Raw genomic sequence first — 23,056 nt, 5'->3', positions numbered from 1 at the left:
TGTTTTCATGTAAATAAGTCATGAATGATTACTCATATTTTTGTAATTTTATGAGATATTTCATGCTAGTTGCCAAATGATGGTTCCCACATGTGTTAGGTGACTCACCTGGGCTGCTAAGAGCTGATCATTGGAGTGTATATACCAATAGTACATACATCTAAAAGCTGTGTATTGTACGAGTACGAATACGGGTGCATACGAGTAGAATTGTTGATGAAACTGAACGAGGATGTAATTGTAAGTATTTTTGTTAAGTAGAAGTATTTTGATAAGTGTCTTGAAGTCTTTCAAAAGTGTATGAATACATATTAAAACACTACATGTATATACATTTTAACTGAGTCGTTAAGTCATCGTTAGTCGTTACATGTAAATGTTGTTTTGAAACCTTGTTGAGTGTTGTTAACCCATTGTTTATTATAACAAATGAGATATTAAATTGTTATATTATCATGATATTATGATATATAATATATCTCAGTATGATGTATATACAGTTAAATGTCGTTACAACGATAATCGTTACATATATGTCTCGTTTCGAAATCATTAAGTTAGTAGTCTTATTTTTACATATGTATTTCATTGTTAATACACTTAATAATATATTTACTTATAATTTAACATAATTAACCAAGTGTATCAATATCTTAATATGATTCATATGTACCTAGTAAGACGTTGTTATAACGATAATCGTTATATATATCGTTTTCGAGTTTCTTAAATTAATAGTCTCATTTTTATGTATATAACTCATTGTTAAAATATCTAATGAGATACATACTTATAATAAAAAACATGTTAACTATATATATAACCATATATATGTCATCGTATAGTTTTTACAAGTTTTAACGTTCGTGAATCACCGGTCAACTTGGGTGGTCAATTGTCTATATGAAACATATTTCAATTAATCAAGTCTTAACAAGTTTGATTGCTTAACATGTTGGAAACATTTAATCATGTAAATATCAATCTCAATTAGTATATATAAACATGGAAAAGTTCGGGTCACTACATTTTGAAATGTCCCGTTCTTATTGATTAAAAACGTTCCATATTAATTGATTTCGTTGCGAGGTTTTGACCTCTATATGAGACGTTTTTCAAAGACTGCATTCATTTTAAAACAAACCATAACCTTTATTTCATCAATAAAGGTTTAAAAAGCTTTACGTAGATTATCAAATAATGATAATCTAAAATATCCTGTTTACACACGACCATTACATAATGGTTTACAATACAAATATGTTACAACAAAATAAGTTTCTTGAATGCAGTTTTTACACAATATCATACAAGCATGGACTCCAAATCTCGTCCTTATTTAAGTATGCGACAGCGGAAGCTCTTAATAATCACCTGAGAATAAACATGCTTAAAACGTCAACAAAAATGTTGGTGAGTTATAGGTTTAACCTATATATATCAAATCGTAACAATAGACCACAAGATTTCATATTTCAATACACATCCCATACATAGAGATAAAAATCATTCATATGGTGAACACCTGGTAACCGACATTAACAAGATGCATATATAAGAATATCCCCATCATTCCGGGACACCCTTCGGATATGATATAAATTTCGAAGTACTAAAGCATCCGGTACTTTGGATGGGGTTTGTTAGGCCCAATAGATCTATCTTTAGGATTCGCGTCAATTAGGGTGTCTGTTCCCTAATTCTTAGATTACCAGACTTAATAAAAAGGGGCATATTTGATTTCGATAATTCAACCATAGAATGTAGTTTCACGTACTTGTGTCTATTTTGTAAATCATTTATAAAACCTGCATGTATTCTCATCCCAAAAATATTAGATTTTAAAAGTGGGACTATAACTCACTTTCACAGATTTTTACTTCGTCGGGAAGTAAGACTTGGCCACTGGTTGATTCACGAACCTATAACAATATATACATATATATCAAAGTATGTTCAAAATATATTTACAACGCTTTTAATATATTTTGATGTTTTAAGTTTATTAAGTCAGCTGTCCTCGTTAGTAACCTACAACTAGTTATCCACAGTTAGATGTACAGAAATAAATCGATAAATATTATCTTGAATCAATCCTCGACCCAGTGTATACGTATCTCAGTATTGATCACAACTCAAACTATATATATTTTGGAATCAACCTCAACCCTGTATAGCTAACTCCAACATTCACATATAGAGTGTCTATGGTTGTTCCGAAATATATATAGATGTGTCGACATGATAGGTCGAAACATTGTATACGTGTCTATGGTATCTCAAGATTACATAATATACAATACAAGTTGATTAAGTTATGGTTAGAATAGATTTGTTACCAATTTTCACGTAGCTAAAATGAGAAAAATTATCCAATCTTGTTTTACCCATAACTTCTTTATTTTAAATCCGTTTTGAGTGAATAAAATTGCTATGGTTTCATATTGAACTCTATTTTATGAATCTAAACAGAAAAAGTATAGGTTTATAGTCGGAAAAATAAGTTACAAGTCGTTTTTGTAAAGGTAGTCATTTCAGTCGAAAGAACGACGTCTAGATGACCATTTTAGAAAACATACTTCCACTTTGAGTTTAACCATAATTTTTGGATATAGTTTCATGTTCATAATAAAAATCAATTTTTCAGAATAACAACTTTTAAATCAAAGTTTATCATAGTTTTTAATTAACTAACCCAAAACAGCCCGCGGTGTTACTACGACGGCGTAAATCCGGTTTTACGGTGTTTTTCGTGTTTCCAGGTTTTAAATCATTAAGTTAGCATATCATATAGATATAGAACATGTGTTTAGTTGATTTTAAAAGTCAAGTTAGAAGGATTAACTTTTGTTTGCGAACAAGTTTAGAATTAACTAAACTATGTTCTAGTGATTACAAGTTTAAACCTTCGAATAAGATAGCTTTATATGTATGAATCGAATGATGTTATGAACATCATTACTACCTTAAGTTCCTTGGATAAACCTACTGGAAAAGAGAAAAATGGATCTAGCTTCAACGGATCCTTGGATGGCTCGAAGTTCTTGAAGCAGAATCATGACACGAAAACAAGTTCAAGTAAGATCATCACTTGAAATAAGATTGTTATAGTTATAGAAATTGAATCAAAGTTTGAATATGATTATTACCTTGTATTAGAATGATAACCTACTGTAAGAAACAAAGATTTCTTGAGGTTTGATGATCACCTTACAAGATTGGAAGTGAGCTAGCAAACTTGAAAGTATTCTTGATTTTATGTAACTAGAACTTGTAGAATATATGAAGAACACTTAGAACTTAAAGATAGAACTTGAGAGAGATCAATTAGGTGAAGAAAATTGAAGAATGAAAGTGTTTGTAGGTGTTTTTGGTCGTTGGTGTATGGATTAGATATAAAGGATATGTAATTTTGTTTTCATGTAAATAAGTCATGAATGATTACTCATATTTTTGTAATTTTATGAGATATTTCATGCTAGTTGCCAAATGATGGTTCCCACATGTGTTAAGTGACTCACATGGGCTGCTAAGAGCTGATCATTGGAGTGTATATACCAATAGTACATACATCTAAAAGCTGTACGAGTACGAATACGGGTGCATACGAGTAGAATTGTTGATGAAACTGAACGAGGATGTAATTGTAAGCATTTTTGTTAAGTAGAAGTATTTTGATAAGTGAATTGAAGTCTTTCAAAAGTGTATAAATACATATTAAAACACTACATGTATATACATTTTAACTGAGTCGTTAAGTCATCGTTAGTCGTTACATGTAAGTGTTGTTTTGAAACCTTTAGGTTAACGATCTTGTTAAATGTTGTTAACCCAATGTTTATAATATCAAATGAGATTTTAAATTATTATATTATCATGATATTATCATGTATGAATATCTCTTAATATGATATATATACATTAAATGTCTTTACAACGATAATCGTTACATATATGTCTCGTTTAAAAATCATTAAGTTAGTAGTCTTGTTTTTACATATGTAGTTCATTGTTAATATACTTAATGATATGTTTACTTATCATAGTATCATGTTAACTATATATATATATATATCCATATATATGTCATCATATAGTTTTTACAAGTTTTAACGTTCGTGAATCACCGGTCAACTTGGGTGGTCAATTGTCTATATGAAACATATTTCAATTAATCAAGTCTTAACAAGTTTGATTGCTTAACATGTTGGAAATATTTAATCATGTAAATATCAATCTCAATTAATATATATAAACTTGGAAAAGTTCGGGTCACTACAGTACCTACCCGTTAAATAAATTTCGTCCCGAAATTTTAAGCTGTTGAAGGTGTTGACGAATCTTCTGGAAATAGATGCGGGTATTTCTTCTTCATCGGATCTTCACGCTCCCAGGTGAACTCGGGTCCTCTACGAGCATTCCATCGAACCTTAACAATTGGTATCTTGTTTTGCTTAAGTCTTTTAACCTCACGATCTATTATTTCGACGGGTTCTTCGATGAATTAGAGTTTTTCGTTGATTTGGATTTCATCTAACGGAATAGTGAGATCTTCTTTAGCAAAACATTTCTTCAAATTCGAGACGTGGAAAGTGCTATGTACAGCCGCGAGTTGTTTAGGTAACTCAAGTCGATAAGCTACTGGTCTGACACGATCAATAATCTTGAATGGTCCAATATACCTTGGATTTAATTTCCCTCGTTTACCAAATCGAACAACGCCTTTCCAAGGTGCAACTTTAAGCATGAGCATCTCTCTAATTTCAAATTCTATATCTTTTCTTTTAATGTCAGCGTAGCTCTTTTGTCGACTTTGGGCGGTTTTCAACCGTTGTTGAATTTGGATGATCTTCTCGGTAGTTTCTTGTATAATCTCCAGACCCGTAATCTGTCTATCCCCCACTTCACTCCAACAAATCGGAGACCTGCACTTTCTACCATAAAGTGCTTCAAACGGCCCCATCTCAATGCTTGAATGGTAGCTGTTGTTGTAGGAAAATTCTGCTAACGGTAGATGTCGATCCCAACTTTTTCCGAAATCAATAACACATGCTCGTAGCATGTCTTCAAGTGTTTGTATCGTCCTTTCGCTCTACCCATCAGTTTGTGGATGATAGGCAGTACTCATGTCTAGACGAGTTCCTAATGCTTGCTGTAATGTCTGCCAGAATCTTGAAATAAATCTGCCATCCCTATCAGAGATAATAGAGATTGGTATTCCATGTCTGGAGACGAATTCCTTCAAATACAGTCGTGCTAACTTCTCCATCTTGTCATCTTCTCTTATTGGCAGGAAGTGTGCTGATTTGGTGAGACGATCAACTATTACCCAAATAGTATCAAAACCACTTGCAGTCCTTGGCAATTTAGTGATGAAATCCATGGTAATGTTTTACCATTTCCATTCCCGGATTTTAGGTTGTTGAAGTAGACCTGATGGTTTTTGATGCTCAGCTTTGACCTTAGAACACGTCAAACATTCTCCTACGTATTTAGCAACATCGGCTTTCATACCCGGCCACCAAAAATGTTTCTTGAGATGCTTGTACATCTTTCCCGTTCCAGGATGTATTGAGTATCTGGTTTTATGAGCTTCTCTAAGTACCATTTCTCTCATATCTCCAAATTTTGGTACCCAAATCCTTTCAGCCCTATACCGGGTTCCGTCTTCCCGAATATTAAGATGCTTCTCCGATCCTTTGGGTATTTCATCCTTTAAATTTCCCTCTTTTAAAACTCCTTGTTGCGCCTCCTTTATTTGAGTAGTAAGCTTATTATGAATCATTATATTCATAGATTTTACTCGAATGGGTTCTCTGTCCTTCCTGCTCAAGGCATCGGCTACCACATTTGCCTTCCCCGGGTGGTAACGAATCTCAAAGTCGTAATCATTCAATAATTCAATCCACCTACGCTGCCTCATATTCAGTTGTTTCTGATTAAATATGTGTTGAAGACTTTTGTGGTCGGTATATATAATACTTTTGACCCCATATAAGTAGTGCCTCCAAGTCTTTAATGCAAAAACAACCGCGCCTAATTCCAAATCATGCGTCGTATAATTTTGTTCGTGAATCTTTAATTGTCTAGACGCATAAGCAATCACCTTCGTTCGTTGCATTAATACACAACCGAGACCTTGCTTTGATGCGTCACAATAAATCACAAAATCATCATTCCCTTCAGGCAATGACAATATAGGTGCCGTAGTTAGCTTTTTCTTCAATAACTGAAACGCTTTCTCTTGTTCATCCTTCCATTCAAATTTCTTCCCTTTATGCGTTAATGCAGTCAAGGGTTTTGCTATTCTAGAAAAGTCTTGGATGAACCTTCTGTAGTAACCAGCTAGTCCTAAAAACTGGCGTATGTGTTTCGGAGTTTTCGGGGTTTTCCACTTTTCAACAGTTTCTATCTTTGTCGGATCCACCTTAATACCTTCTTTGTTCACTATGTGACCGAGGAATTGAACTTCTTCCAACCAAAATGCACACTTTGAAAACTTAGCGTACAATTCTTCCTTCCTCAATACTTCTAACACCTTTCTCAAATGTTCACCGTGTTCTTGGTCATTCTTTGAGTAAATAAGTATGTCATCAATGAAAACAATGACAAACTTGTCAAGGTATGGTCCACACACTCAGTTCATAAGGTCCATGAACACAGCTGGTGCATTAGTTAAACCAAACGGCATGACCATAAACTCGTAATGACCGTAACGTGTTCTGAAAGCAGTCTTTGGAATATCATCTTCTTTCACCCGTATTTGATGATACCCGGAACGTAAGTCAATCTTTAAATAAATAGACGAGCCTTGTAGTTGATCAGATAAGTCATCGATTCTCGGTAGTGGGTAGCGGTTCTTGATGGTAAGTTTGTTCAACTCTCGGTAGTCGATACACAACCTGAATGTACCATCTTTCTTCTTAACAAACAAAACAAGAGCTCCCCACGGTGATGTGCTTGGTCGAATGAAACCACGCTCCAAAAGTTCTTGTAATTGGCTTTGCAGTTCTTTCATCTCGCTGGGTGCGAGTCTGTAAGGAGCACGAGCTATTGGTGCAGCTCCTGGTACAAGATCTAGTTGAAATTCAACGGATCGATGTGGGGGTAATCCCGGTAATTCTTTCGGAAATACATCGGGAAATTCTTTTGCAATGGGAACATCATTGATGCTCTTTTCTTCAGTTTGTACTTTCTCGACGTGTGCTAGAACAGCATAGCAACCTTTTCTTATTAGTTTTTGTGCTTTCAAATTACTAATAAGATGTAGCTTCGTGTTGCCCTTTTCTCCGTACATCATTAAGGGTTTTCCTTTTTCTCGTATAATGCGAATTGCATTTTTGTAACAAACGATCTCTGATTTCACTTCTTTCTACCAGTCCATACCGATTATCACATCAAAACTCCCTAACTCTACTGGTATCAAATCAATCTTAAATGTTTCGCTAACCAGTTTAATTTCTCGATTCTGACATATATTATCTGCTGAAATTAATTTACCATTTGCTAATTCGAGTAAAAATTTACTATCCAAAGGCGTCAATGGACAACTTAATTTAGCACAAAAATCTCTACTCATATAGCTTCTATCCGCACCCGAATCAAATAAAACGTAAGCAGATTTATTGTCAATAAGAAACGTACCCGTAACAAGCTCCGGGTCTTCCTGTGCCTCTGTCGCATTAATATTGAAAACTCTTCCGCGGCCTTGTCCATTCGTGTTCTCCTGGTTCGGGCAATTTCTAATAATGTGGCCCGGTTTTCCACATTTATAACAAACTACATTGGCATAACTTGCTCCGACACTACTTGCTCTGCCATTACTCGTTCCGACACCATTTGTTCCTTTCGTTCTGTTAACCCCTGGTCCGTAGACCTCACACTTCGCCGCGCTATGACCATTTCTTTTACACTTGTGGCAAAATTTGGTGCAGAACCCCGAGTGATACTTTTCACACCTTTGGCATAGCTGCTTCTGATTGTTGTTGTTGTTGCAGTTGTTATTGTTGTTGGGATGATTGTTGTAGTTGCTGTTGTTGTTGTTGTTGTTGGGCCGTTTGTTGTAGTTGCGATTGATGTTGCAATTGTTGGGATAATTGTTGCGATTATTGTTGTAATTGCTGTTGTTGTTGTATTGGTGATTCTTATCACCGTTTTCCTCCCACTTTCTTTTGACTTGCTTCACATTGGCCTCTTCAGCAGTCTGTTCTTTAATTCTTTCTTCAATCTGGTTAACTAGTTTGTGAGCCATTCTACATGCCTGTTGTATGGAGGTGGGCTCGTGTGAACTTATATCTTCTTGGATTCTTTTCGGTAATCCTTTCACAAACGCGTCGATCTTCTCTTCCTCATCTTCGAATGCTCCCGGACACAATAGGCACAATTCTGTGAATCGTCTTTCGTACGTGGTAATATCAAATCCTTGGGTTCGTAACCCTCTAAGTTCTGTCTTGAGCTTATTGACCTCGGTTCTGGGACGGTACTTCTCGTTCATCAAGTGCTTGAATGCTGACCACGGTAGTGCGTACGCATCGTCTTGTCCCACTTGCTCTAGATAGGTATTCCACCATGTTAACGCAGAACCTGTGAAGGTATGCGTAGCGTACTTCACTTTGTTCTCTTCAGTACACTTACTTATGGCAAACACCGATTCGACCTTCTCGGTCCACCGTTTCAATCCGATCGGTCCTTCGGTTCCATCAAATTCCAAAGGTTTGCAGGCAGTGAATTCTTTGTAGGTACATCCTACACGATTTCCTGTACTGCTAGATCCAAGGTTATTGTTGGTATGTAGCGCAGCCTGTACTGTAGCTATGTTTGAAGCAAGAAAGGCACGAAATTCCTCTTCGCTCATATTCAAGGTGTGTCGAGTAGTTGGTGCCATTTCCTTCAAAATAGTCAAATGAAACAAGTTAATCATACAGAATATTAAGAGTAGTCATTAGTATCTCGTAGCATAATATGAACTCATTTATAAAAGCTTTTTCTTCATATTAGCGTTTTATAAGTTTAAATTCGGGTAGTACCTACCCGTTAAGTTCATACTTAGTAGCTAATATACAATTCAACTACTACAATTCTATATGAAAAACTGATTATAATAATATTTCACGTTCAAACTTTTACACAATATTTTACAAACTTACAATACCGCTTATTTTACATATAGCATGAAATATAGCACACAATAAATTTGATACAAGATGGTTGTGAAGATAATTCTAGCTAGTACACAAGTCGTTCAGCAAAGGCAATAAAGACACGTAATTCATACGTCCAGAAACAAGTCATGCATTCTGGTTTTACTAGGACTACTTCCCATCCTTGGTCTTGTGGAACATAACCGTTATGGTCGTTGATAAGACAGTGTGTTGTAACTTCGTCAAAGGGACGAGGGTTACGTAATGTCCAACAGTCCCGTAACAATCTAAAAAACTCATTTCTTACCCCAATTACCGACTCCGTCACTTGTGGGAACGTTTTGTTTAATAGTTGTAGCCCGATGTTCTTGTTCTCACTTTGGTGAGAAGCGAACATTACTAATCCGTAAGCATAACATGCTTATTTATGTTGCATGTTAGCCGCTTTTTCTAAATCACGAAGTCCAATATTCGGATATATTGGGTCAAAATAATTTCTTAACCCATTGCGTAAAATAGCATTTGGGTTCCCCGTAATATATGCGTCAAAGTAAACACATCGTAACTTATGGATTTCCCAATGTGATATCCCCCATCTTTCAAACGAAAGCCTTTTATAAACCAAGGCATTCTTGGAACGTTCTTCGAATGCCTTACAAAATGATCTCGCCTTAAATAGTTGTGCCGAAGAATTCTGACCGACTCTAGACAAGATTTCATCAATCATGTCTCCGGGTATGTCTCTTAAAATATTGGGTTGTCTATCCATTTTGTGTTTTTATACTGTAAAATAGACAAGAGTTAGATTCATAAAAAAAAAATACTTATTAATACAAGCAATTTTTACATATATCATAAAGCATAAGCACACTATATTACATATATTACACCACACGAATACAACTATCTTATTCCGACTCGCTTGTTTCTTCTTCTTCGGTTTTGGTTCGTTTTGCCAAGTTTCTAGGGATATATGATGTTCCCCTAATACGAGCCGTCGTTTTCCACATTGGTTTAGAAAAACCTGGTGGTTTAGAGGTTCCCGGGTCATTGTTACAACTTAAGGACTTCGGGGGTTGACGATACATATAAAGTTCATCGGGGTTGGAATTAGATTTCTCTATTTTTATGCCCTTTCCCTTATTAGTTTCTTTTGCCTTTTTAAATTCAGTTGGGGTAATTTCTATAACATCATCGGAATTATCGTCGGAATCCGATTCATCGGAGAATTGGTAATCCTCCCAATATTTTGCTTCCTTGGCGGAAACACCATTGACCATAATTAACCTTGGTCGGTTGGTTGAGGATTTTCTTTTACTTAACCGTTTTATTATTTCCCCCACCGGTTCTATTTCTTCATCCAGTTCCGATTCTTCTTCCGGTTCCGATTTTTCTTCCGGTTCCGATTTTTCTTCCGGTTCCGACTCTTCTTCCGGTTCCTCTTCGAGAACTTGTGAATCAGTCCACGAATCATTTCAATTTACATTTGACTCTTCATTATTATTAGGTGAGTCAATGGGACTTGTTCTAGAGGTAGACATCTATCACATAATATCAAACGCGTTAAGAGATTAATATATCACATAATATTCACATGTTAAAAATATATAGTTTCCAACAAAATTTGTTAAGCAATCATTTTTCAAGTAAACACGGTCGAAGTCCAGACTCACTAATGCATCCTAACAAACTCGATAAGACACACTAATGCAAAATTCTGGTTCTCTAAGACCAACGCTCGGATACCAACTGAAATGTCCCGTTCTTATTGATTAAAAACGTTCCATATTAATTGATTTCGTTGCGAGGTTTTGACCTCTATATGAGACGTTTTTCAAAGACTGCATTCATTTTAAAACAAACCATAACCTTTATTTCATCAATAAAGGTTTAAAAAGCTTTACGTAGATTATCAAATAATGATAATCTAAAATATCATGTTTACACACGACCATTACATAATGGTTTACAATACAAATATGTTACAACAAAATAAGTTTCTTGAATGCAGTTTTTACACAATATCATACAAGCATGGACTCCAAATCTCGTCCTTATTTAAGTATGCGACAGCGGAAGCTCTTAATAATCACCTGAGAATAAACATGCTTAAAACGTCAACAAAAAATGTTGGTGAGTTATAGGTTTAACCTATATATATCAAATCGTAACAATAGACCACAAGATTTCATATTTCAATACACATCCCATACATAGAGATAAAAATCATTTATATGGTGAACACCTGGTAACTGACATTAACAAGATGCATATATAAGAATATCCCCATCATTCCGGGACACCCTTCGGATATGATATAAATTTCGAAGTACTAAAGCATCCGGTACTTTGGATAGGGTTTGTTAGGCCCAATAGATCTATCTTTAGGATTCGCGTCAATTAGGGTGTCTGTTCCCTAATTCTTAGATTACCAGACTTAATAAAAAGGGGCATATTCGATTTCGATAATTCAACCATAGAATTTAGTTTCACGTACTTGTGTCTATTTTGTAAATCATTTATAAAACCTGCATGTATTCTCATCCCAAAAATATTAGATTTTAAAAGTGGGACTATAACTCACTTTCACAGATTTTTACTTCGTCGGGAAGTAAGACTTGGCCACTGGTTGATTCACGAACCTATAACAATATATACATATATATCAAAGTATGTTCAAAATATATTTACAACACTTTTAATATATTTTGATGTTTTAAGTTTATTAAGTCAGCTGTCCTCGTTAGTAACCTACAACTAGTTGTCCACAGTTAGATGTACAGAAATAAATCGATAAATATTATCTTGAATCAATCCACGACCCAGTGTATACGTATCTCAGTATTGATCACAACTCAAACTATATATATTTTGGAATCAACCTCAACCCTGTATAGCTAACTCCAACATTCACATATAGAGTGTCTATGGTTGTTCCGAAATATATATAGATGTGTCGACATGATAGGTCGAAACATTGTATACGTGTCTATGGTATCTCAAGATTACATAATATACAATACAAGTTGATTAAGTTATGGTTGGAATAGATTTGTTACCAATTTTCACGTAGCTAAAATGAGAAAAATTATCCAATCTTGTTTTACCCATAACTTCTTCATTTTAAATCCGTTTTGAGTGAATCAAATTGCTATGGTTTCATATTGAACTCTATTTTATGAATCTAAACAAAAAAAGTATAGGTTTATAGTCGGAAAAATAAGTTACAAGTCGTTTTTGTAAAGGTAGTCATTTCAGTCGAAAGAACGACGTCTAGATGACCATTTTAGAAAACATACTTCCACTTTGAGTTTAACCATAATTTTTGGATATAGTTTCATGTTCATAATAAAAATCAATTTCTCAGAATAACAACTTTTAAATCAAAGTTTATCATAGTTTTTAATTAACTAACCCAAAACAGCCCGCGGTGTTACTACGACGGCGTAAATCCGGTTTTACGGTGTTTTTCGTGTTTCCAGGTTTTAAATCATTAAGTTAGCATATCATATAGATATAGAACATGTGTTTAGTTGATTTTAAAAGTCAAGTTAGAAGGATTAACTTTTGTTTGCGAACAAGTTTAGAATTAACTAAACTATGTTCTAGTGATTACAAGTTTAAACCTTCGAATAAGATAGCTTTATATGTATGAATCGATTGATGTTATGAATATCATTACTACTTTAAGTTCCTTGGATAAACCTACTGGAAAAGAGAAAAATGGATCTAGCTTCAACGGATCCTTGGATGGCTCGAAGTTCTTGAAGCAGAATCATGATACGAAAACAAGTTCAAGTAAGATCATTACTTGAAATAAGATTGTTATAGTTATAGAAATTGAACCAAAGTTTGAATATGATTATTACCTTGTATTAGAATGATAACCTAATGTAAGAAACAAAGATTTCTTGAGGTTGGATGATCACCTTACAAGATTGGAAGTGAGCTAGCAAACTTGAAAGTATTCTTGATTTTATGTAACTAGAACTTGTAGAATATATGAAGAACACTTAGAACTTGAAGATAGAACTTGAGAGAGATCAATTAGATGAATAAAATTGAAGAATGAAAGTGTTTGTAGGTGTTTTTGGTCGTTGGTGTATGGATTAGATATAAAGTATATGTAATTTTGTTTTCATGTAAATAAGTCATGAATGATTACTCATATTTTTGTAATTTTATGAGATATTTCATGCTAGTTGCCAAATGATGGTTCCCACATGTGTTAGGTGACTCACATGGGCTACTAAGAGCTGATCATTGGAGTGTATATACCAATAGTACATACATCTAAAAGCTGTGTATTGTACGAGTACCAATACGGGTGCATACGAGTAGAATTGTTGATGAAACTGAACGAGGATGTAATTGTAAGCATTTTTGTTAAGTAGAAGTATTTTGATAAGTGTATTGAAGTCTTTCAAAAGTGTATAAATACATATTAAAACACTACATGTATATACATTTTAACTGAGTCGTTAAGTCATCGTTAGTCGTTACATGTAAGTGTTGTTTTGAAACCTTTAGGTTAACGATCTTGTTAAATGTTGTTAACCCAATGTTTATAATATCAAATGAGATTTTAAATTATTATATTATCATGATATTATCATGTATGAATATCTCTTAATATGATATATATACATTAAATGTCTTTACAACGATAATCGTTACATATATGTCTCGTTTAAAAATCATTAAGTTAGTAGTCTTGTTTTTACATATGTAGTTCATTGTTAATATACTTAATGATATGTTTACTTATCATAGTATCATGTTAACTATATATATATCCATATATATGTCATCATATAGTTTTTACAAGTTTTAACGTTCGTGAATCACCGGTCAACTTGGGTGGTCAATTGTCTATATGAAACATATTTCAATTAATCAAGTCTTAACAAGTTTGATTGCTTAACATGTTGGAAATATTTAATCATGTAAATATCAATCTCAATTAATATATATAAACATGAAAAAGTTCGGGTCACTACATGTTTGATGCAAGATTGAAAATGCATTTGTGGTGCCATTATAAGCAGTTTAAGGTGGGTTGATGTATTATTGGAATGTGTCACTTCATCTTCAAACTTGGCCAAGCACATTTCTTCATCGTAAATCGTTAAATCCCAATAAGCTTGTTGTTTTGCAGTGAAGCAAATGAATTACGTTAAATTTAATTGCTGCATTATTGAAGGCAATACACTGCTTATGAATCTTATCTCAACTTCTTTGGTAATTTTAACTTTGAATTTAACACCGTTACAGTTGATACAGACATTCCTCTTTTTCACTGTTTTCTTAAACTGTTCACGGACAAAATGTTTGGGAAGTTGCTGTAGATTAATCATTCAACAATATAACCTTGATCAATAAGTGAATTTTGAAGTTGAAGTACTATAAACAAATGTATTAAGTGATAATTGTATTAAGTTTAGAGAAATACCAATTGTTCGTTTTCTGTGTGAACGATGCCGAAAACAAAGGAATGGGGCCTTCCGTACTTAGCCATGTTCTAGTCCATTGTATTGTATCATCAAATTAAATTACAATAGATATGTTAGTGGTTATTTTTCATACGGAAATAAATTATAAATTAAGACGATAAGTAAGTTTTCAAAAAGGTTTAAAGTTTGTTACTAAAACTTTTTTTGTGTAAAGATGTTTAAAATGTTTTAAATTAAAATACATTCTATTCAGTTTGTGTGTTACAAAATAGACCATATGAATGACTTTTTCAAAAAGAACAAAAAAAAAAAAAAAAAAAACACCGAAACCCTAAAGTCTGAGAAATTGTTTGTAATGTACCTGATAGAATGTTCGAAGAGTCCTCAAACCTACATCCATTAATATACATAACTAAATACATGCAGTGCAGTAAGAGTAAGCAAAATTAAAAATCCTAAAAAATTTGATTAAAGTACAAATTTAAATGATTTATGAACCTGATATGACATGCAATAATGGAAATATGAATCTATTAAAGTACCAATCTATATTATTTTTTAATCGAAAAGTAATACCCTGATAATTGAGACGAAATAAGAAGAAACTAACGAGTATTTTTGAATTGACGATGAATGGACACAAGATAGTATTGCAAGTGTGTTCGATTGCTTGAAAACGATGGATGGTTAACAATCTCCGAGTGATTATTTACAGGTTCTATGTTTTGGATGAGACGATCGTCGATATGGTAATGGTAAGTGACGATTGATTTTTTTTGTGTTTGTTCTCTTTTTTGAGTTTCGATAGTCCTCGTTTTGTTAATTTAGGAGTAGTTTAGGTAGATACAACTTTGGTTAAATAATTATCTTTATAAAAATTAGAAAATTCCATTCCTTTTGCCTTATTTTTAACCAAAAATGAAGCTTCGTATTAGGAGGTAATTGAGTTTTAATTCTATATAAATGTTTGTAATATTTTTTTAATGTGTTTTCTTATCTTTGTAAAAAAGATACAATCTTTATGGCTTTCTTTCTTTCCTTTGTGTAATTTAATTTGAGATCAAGTTGAATCTTTATGCTTATGATTTTATGATTCATCTATTCACCACACAATATGCGTATCAAAATCACATTAAATATAAACAAAACATCAACGATTGTAGCAAGGTAGAACATATACAGATTTGAATGTTTTAATTGGCTAAATGGATTTAAACTTCCAAAGTTCATTTAAAAATGCTTGAAACCTCATAAATTGTCTTTAGCAAGAAGGTTAATATATTCTAAAAAACATAGATAATAAATGCAACCAATATAAAATTAACTTTCAGCTTCATCAACATATCTCGCTCCTTAAACACTAAGCCTTAAACCTAAACCCTAAATCTAAACCTTAAACTTACTAAACCCTAAACTCTAAATCCTAAACAATAAAGCCTAACCCCTATATCCTAAACCATAAATTTTAAAATCTAAACCCTAACCTGTAAACCATAAACCGTAAACAATAAACCCTATACACTAAACTCTGAACCCTAAACCAACCCTGAACCCTAAACCACCAACCCTTTACCCTACACATTAAACCCTAAACTCTAAATCCTATACCCAATACCCTAAACCATAAACCTTAAATTATAATATAAACCATAAACTGTAAAACCTAAAACATATACCCTAAACCATATACACTAAACCATAAACCCTAAACCCTAAATCCTATGCACTAAACCCTAAACCCTATATCTATACTAAACCATAAATTGTAAAAACTAAACCCTAAGCCCTAACCTATACCCTAAACCCTAACCATAAATTCTAAAATCTAAACCTTAAACCTTAAAGTCTAAACCATAAACCCAAACACTAAATCCTAAACCCTATACACTAAACTCTAAACCCTAAACCCTAAACCCTAAACCTTAAATCTAAACCCTAAATCAACCCTAAACCCTAAACCACCAAACCTTAACCCTACATACTAAACCCTAAACCATATACCCTAAACCTTAAACCTTAAATTCCAAAATCTAAACCCTAAACTCTAAACCCTAAACCATATACACTAAACCATAAACTCTAAACCTTAAATCCTATACACTAAACCATAACCCTAACCCTAAACCCTAAGCCCTATATCTATACTCTAAACTATAAATTATAAAAACTAAACACTAAGCCTTAAACCCTATACCCTAAAAACCCTAAACCATAAATTCTAAAATCTAAACATTAAACCTTAAAGTCTAAACCATAAACCTGAAACACTAAACCTTATACACTAAACTCTAAACCCTAAACCTTATATCTAAACCCTAAACCTTATATCAAAGAAACACAATATTAGTGTTGCATATTGCATATGAAAGCACGCATTAATAACAAACGTAAAGTTCCAATGATAATACATATCATTCTCCTGTTGCCATCATCGACTTGCCATGGGTTTATAATTTATTTTGGTCATCTTCATAACTACATTTTGTGTATGATTTGCACAAAGACTAACATATACTTATGCCAAACACTAACTGAATGCAGTTTACTACTAACTGCAATGAATTGTTTCTCTATGTTACCGGCCCACCTGACCCGTCCAGATTGCCACCTACACAACATACAAAATAAGATTTGTAAACAAAAGCAGTACATAACATACCTTACGAAATTCACTAATTGCAAAAATTGTTAGGCTCATCCCGTAAGTACCTCAAATGGATAAGCTCCCACAAGAATTACATATAATGTTATACCACAATAACACACATCCTGATCTGCAAATACAACATAAAAGTCAAGCTACATATACGTTATATGTATTGAATTTAGTTCAATCCCACTTCACTTGTATGCATTGCATATATGATATAACATATGTTGCACATAGTAGCCCTTAAAAATTCACAATAAGATTACTCATTTTGACCCATTACCGGATTGTTCAAGACTAAATAACAGGTCAAATGAGTGAACTAAAAATGAATATAAAGGTCAACTGAAGATGATCATTCACATCCACATGGTCAAGAAGACAAATTTTACTCACTTTTTTAAATTATAATGTTTAAATCTTAACCTAAGGGTGGTATTCCAAACTTGTAACTGTTAATTTTTTTTTTATATTTGCCACCTTGTGTTGACTCCTTAAAGGGAGCTTCTTGTAACCACTTTCACCTCCTTTGTAGAAGGATCGCCTAATTCATCATCGAAATCACAACTGCAATAATAGAGAGTTATTATTACCACACATAGTAAAAGATGCGTCATTATTTTAACATTCATAAAATAAGAAAAATTTTAACACATATTGCTTAAAGGCTGATTTTTCAACCTTTAAAACAAAGATATCTCGTGAAGAAACTTATACTGATGAAGGATCTCAATAATAAGTAAGTGATGTTAAGTCCGTCACAAAATAGTAAGAAAGGAAGATTTAATAAGAAAGCAAAATTTTACCTGGGAGACAAAGTTGCTAATGACCCAACCACCATCCACAACTTCAAACAAAGCTCAACACATTTGACCCGTTAGCTTTAGAGTCAAAGTATTTCTGGTAACCCAAATTTAAATTCTTTTTAATATAGAGACTCAAAGTGACACCATCATAGATAAGATATGAACAATATTTTAGCAATGTCAAAGCCTGGATAGCCTGATTAGCACCATTTAATAACTTTCTTGTAAATTTAGTGAAAAGGTAATTACTCAAATATACATGCTTAATTATTTTAAATCTGTATAAACTTCGAAAAAGAATGTATTGTACCTTGTTGTATCAAGAAGGCCTCTTGAATGTCGGAAGTAAGAAGAATGTACACAGGTCTGCCACAAACAATTAAGGTTAAAAAGTCTTAATTAGCCTCATATATATCTAGCAATAAGAGTAGGATGCCTTACGTGATTAGCTGCTCTTTGAAAATCCTTCCTTGTCAAAAATCCATTGACTTTTCCATAGCTAAAAATCGCTAGAGAAAATGGATGTAGCTTCTTACGTAGTTCTGCAAAGCTTTTAAATTCCTCAAATGTGATGCAAATATTCTTTAGATGAGGCTCGTTATCTAATTCATCTACATGGTTAAGCAACCGGCTCTTATGCCTTATATCACCTGATGCAACCATGGATAACGCAAAATCCTTGGCTGGTATTGTACCACACAATTTATAATCATAATGAGAGAACTCCAACCGTGTCATCTACACATGATGAAGCACGGCTATGTAAAAAGTATTTTTTAAATCGAATAAAAAGTATTTTTTAAATCCTGACATTATAATAAATAAAATGTAACTTAAAATTACATATGAAACAAAATATGCATATCATCATAGCTTGTCCTGCTGCAGCAATAACAATGTCTACCTCACAAATGATACTTTGTGGACAATGTGTTCGAATGAACGACAATAACTGTGGCATCTTCTTTTAAGCAGTAACAATGAAACAGGTAAACCAACAACCACTGCCCGCTTAGCCTTTATGGTAACACCACTGTGTTTTAATATACAATCAAATTCCAATTTCGACTACATCTGTAGGGTTTAGGAGAATGTACATAGAATTGGTAGAAAGGAATATAAAAAAAGTTTAGCCTCTGTTGTACTTATTGTATAATATGGTCGAGGTATTCGGGAATTGGTGGGTTTAGATACCTGTGGGTTGCCATGTTCCTTTCAGTTGTGGTTCTCCTGGTAAGAAGTACTCCAATATTTTTCTGACCAAGCATGATGTGATGGCTTTGAGAACCGGTTTTTCCATTTACTCGTATTCGGCAAAGTCAAAGTTTTTGGCCAGTTCGACGATGTTATTGTTGCAAGATACAGAGAGCAGAACAATTAATTTTTTTTTTTTTTTTTTTTTTTTTTGTAAATTGGTTGTGCCTTCTTTTTATAATGTTGTTCTCCTTACTATGTAAAGCCTTCTTTGTGTGGAGTGATCGCTTTCGTGGTTCTCGACGTTGTGTACTCTAACTATCATTCCAATGTAATCTGTCATATGTTCATTTGTTAGTATTTTGTAAATTTTACTACACTAAGTAAAAATGTAAAGCATCCAGGCTTTACTACACTAAATAATAAACATTTATTGATAACAGATTCTACTATAAAATGTCTCAAGAAAAGTCAGCACTTATCAGTGTCATTACAGTCGAGTGTGTATGTAACCATTCACATGTATACACATTTAATAGCAAGCAAAGAAAGAACAGTGGGCTGCACTTATTTCAAGTTGCAACGATTTAGAACTTGCAATTAGCAAGTCAAACATGCATTGTTATTTATGCACATGTACGATTAGAACGGTGTTGTAAAAATCAGTTTTGTTAAATAGCTGCAAATCCATCGGCATTCTCATCTTCACCAAAACCACCACCACCACCATCATTGTCATAATCATTACCATCCTACACAGTAACACATAGTTGTAGTAAAAAAAATAAAAAATTAGTACTTGTCTTGTTTTAGTCACTATGACTATTAAACAATACAGCACTTATTATTACCACTATTAAATTAATTGAATAGCTGCAAATAGCTGTGAAGAAAATTAAACAGTAGTTGGTACCTATGATGAATAATCAACTATTGAAGAGAATGCTGCGATGATGAATGATTTGACAGGATTTAGTTAAATCGATCAATATTTTGGACGAATCACTGATATTGATTGAACGCGATTTAGGGAAAAATTTAGGGTTGCTCTAATTTCTGAATGAGCCGACGATGAGACGATGACAATCAGAACCTTTTATTTATCTAGCGTTACGGGTTTCTTTTAATTAGGAGGGTATTTTAGGGACGAGTGTTTTCACAATTGATTTATTAGCTAATTTTTTTAGTGAATGATTAAGGACCGTTGGATCAAGGGTATTATTATGTAATTTTTTAATCTAATGGTAATTAAGGGGGTTTTAAAAACAATTATTAGCTAATCGAGACTCTCTTTTAATTTATATAGTGATATACAATTATAGGCGTTAAAACGCATAATAAGTAACTTCCATCTAGTTAAACTAAAGACTGAGTAGGAAAAAGAAGTAACTTCCATCTAGTTAAACTAAAGACTGAGTAGGAAAAAGAGCTTCAAGTCCATCGAATAAAATTTTCATCAACAAACTATAAACAACAAAAACACATTCAATTTCATTTTCAAGTTACCGTATCGTAACTTCAAATTGTAATTTATTGAAATTGATGTTGTCAACTTGACTGAACCTTCTCATTTACAAGATATATATAGGCAAGATACAAGCTTTTACACGTATTTACATAGGGCTTGAGCTAAATACAAATGGGCTAGCCCAAAGACAAATATACATAAAATACATTGACTAATACCCCCCGCAGTTGGAACGGGAGGTAACGAACGGACGTTCAAGCTGGATTTGAATTCAGTAAACAGACGAGTATGCAGTCCCTTGGTGAAGATATCAGCATACTGAGATGTAGTGGGGACATGAAGAACTCTAATAGCTCCTGTAGCAACCTGATCACGCACAAAATGTATGTCGATTTCTATGTGTTTGGTGCGTTGGTGCTGAACAGGGTTTGTGGATAGATAGACAGCACTCACATTATCACAATAAACCAATGTTGCGTGAGATAAAGGTGAGTGTAATTCGCGAAGAAGATTGCGAATCCAGCATGTCTCTGCAACAGCATTAGCAACCGCTCGATATTCTGCTTCCGTACTAGATCGGGAGACGGTTGCTTATCTCTTTGAAGACCATGATAAGAGGTTATCTCCCAAAAATACACAATACCCTGACGTAGAACGTCGAGTGTCGGGGCATCCACCCCAGTCTGCATCAGAGTAAGCTATTAGCTTAGTAGAGGAAGAAGGAGAAATTTGCAACCCGTTATCGACAGTGCCGCGAACATAACGCAAAACGCGTTTTAGAGCAGCTAGGTGAGGTTCCCGAGGATCGTAAATGAATAGGCACAATTGCTGAACAACATAAGATCAGGGCGAGTGAAGGTTAAATACTGCAAAGCACCTGCAAGACTACGATATAGTGTGGGATCCTTAATAGTAGGCCCATGAGGTCCAAGTTTTGGCTGAGTATCAACAGGTATGTTACATGGCTTACAGTCAGTCATGCCAGCTCTATCTAAGATGTCAAGAGTGTATTTTCGTTGAGAGAGAAACATACCCTGTGAGGTGCGGGTTGCAGAGATTCCCAGAAAATAATTAAGCGGTCCGAGGTCAGTCATAGTAAATTCCCTGCAAAGGGAAGAAATGATCTGTCGTAAAAGAGCTGTCGAAGAAGCGGTGAGAATAATATCATCCACATAGAGAAGTAAATGTGAAACATGAGTCCCTTGTCTATAGATGAAGAGAGATGAATCACACATACTATGAGAGAAACCAACATGTTGAGCAAACGTAGTGAATCGATGGAACCAAGCACGAGGAGCTTGTTTGAGACCATATAAAGATTTTTGTAAACGACAAACATAACCAGGGTGAAACCCGGGAGGTTGATGCATGTAGACAGTTTCAGATAAGTCACCATGTAAAAAAGCGTTCTTGACATCTAGCTGATGAATGGGCCAGTGTCGAGAAACAGATAGGCTCAGAACAGCCCTAATAGTAGCCGGTTTAACCACCGGGCTAAATGTCTCACCACAGTCGATACCAGGCCGCTGACTTTTCCCGTTAGCAACTAGCCATGCCTTATACCTGTCCAAATAACCATCAGAGCGTAACTTACGTTTAAATAACCACATAGATCTAACAATATTAACCCCCGAGGGCCGTGGAACCAGAACCCAAGTACCATTTTTAATTAAAGCATTATATTCATCGGTCATTGCCTTTTTTCATTGAGGGTTGGCAAGAGCTTGAATGTTGGTTTGGGGAATGTCGGGAGGTGTGGTGATATGTAAGTTAAGGCGAGAGATGGGTTTGGAGATTCCGGTTTTGGCACGAGTGATCATGGGATGTTGGTTCAGGGGTGGTTCGGAAGTTGTGCTGGTGTTAGTAGTATAGGGAGGTTCTTCGTTGGGAGAAGAATCTGAAGAGGAAGACGTGTCAGAGGGTGCGGAATTGATGGTGGTAGTGGGTGTAGGAGGAGTGTGTGTTGTGTTAGTAGAAGAAGAATATGAGGATGAAGACATATTAGATGGTACTGAGTTTACCTGAGTTCGTGGCTACATGAGCAGTTGCCCCGGTGTCCATATACCAGCCGTCATCACCGGGGTCCTGAAGTGAGCATGCACCAAAGACTTGAGGTAGAGATGTAGAATCACCATTGTTGTGCGGGGGAAACCAAGTCCAAGGAGGTGGCACACCCGAAGCTGAACCAGCAGTATATGTTTGAGGTGAAGGCGCATGTGGGCCTGCACCTAACAGCCCAGAACTGTTGGATCGAGGCTGCTGTCCTGGGCCGCGGTTGTTGGGCCTGTTCGTAGGCGAGGGTCCAGTCCAGTAGGGATGCGGCATGCCAGGCTGCCAGGCCCATG

General features: G+C 34.5%; 1 protein-coding gene across 3 annotated transcripts; it reads right to left on the bottom strand.

The window, feature by feature from the left end:
* Positions 1-17,015: 17,015 nt before the first annotated feature.
* LOC139866993 (calcium uptake protein, mitochondrial-like) lies at positions 17,016-20,296 on the bottom strand. Of its 3 annotated transcripts, none has more exons than XM_071855299.1 (8): positions 20,157-20,296; positions 19,244-19,995; positions 18,491-18,787; positions 18,360-18,415; positions 18,050-18,143; positions 17,724-17,810; positions 17,303-17,367; positions 17,016-17,201 (listed from the first exon to the last, which is right to left on the bottom strand). In XM_071855299.1, the coding sequence occupies exons 3-5, from the start codon at positions 18,785-18,787 to the stop codon at positions 18,104-18,106; spliced, it is 393 nt and encodes a 130-aa protein (XP_071711400.1). In that variant the 5' UTR covers positions 19,244-19,995; positions 20,157-20,296; the 3' UTR covers positions 17,016-17,201; positions 17,303-17,367; positions 17,724-17,810; positions 18,050-18,103. The 3 variants fall into 3 exon arrangements, with proteins under 3 accessions (XP_071711400.1, XP_071711401.1, XP_071711398.1); XM_071855300.1 differs by having other exon boundaries at positions 18,050-18,245; positions 18,491-18,699; XM_071855297.1 differs by having other exon boundaries at positions 18,491-18,699.
* Between the last annotated feature and the right edge of the window lie 2,760 nt (positions 20,297-23,056).

The sequence above is a fragment of the Rutidosis leptorrhynchoides genome, chromosome 9 (assembly GCF_046630445.1).
Source record: "Rutidosis leptorrhynchoides isolate AG116_Rl617_1_P2 chromosome 9, CSIRO_AGI_Rlap_v1, whole genome shotgun sequence".
Taxonomy (NCBI): Eukaryota; Viridiplantae; Streptophyta; class Magnoliopsida; order Asterales; family Asteraceae; genus Rutidosis; species Rutidosis leptorrhynchoides.
The sequence above is the reverse complement of the archived record's forward strand: the minus strand, read 5'-3'. Positions and strand labels throughout refer to the sequence as shown.

Excerpts from the sequence above, each read along its gene's own strand:
- LOC139866993 (XM_071855297.1), bottom strand. The coding sequence starts at position 19,349 with ATGGAAAAACCGGTTCTCAAAGCCATCACATCATGCTTGGTCAGAAAA. Across the intron at positions 18,700-19,243 it reads AGGAACATGGCAACCCACAG|GTGATATAAGGCATAAGAGC; the intron begins GTATCTAAACCC and ends TGGTTGCATCAG. Across the intron at positions 18,144-18,359 it reads GGCCTTCTTGATACAACAAG|AAATACTTTGACTCTAAAGC; the intron begins GTACAATACATT and ends TTGGGTTACCAG.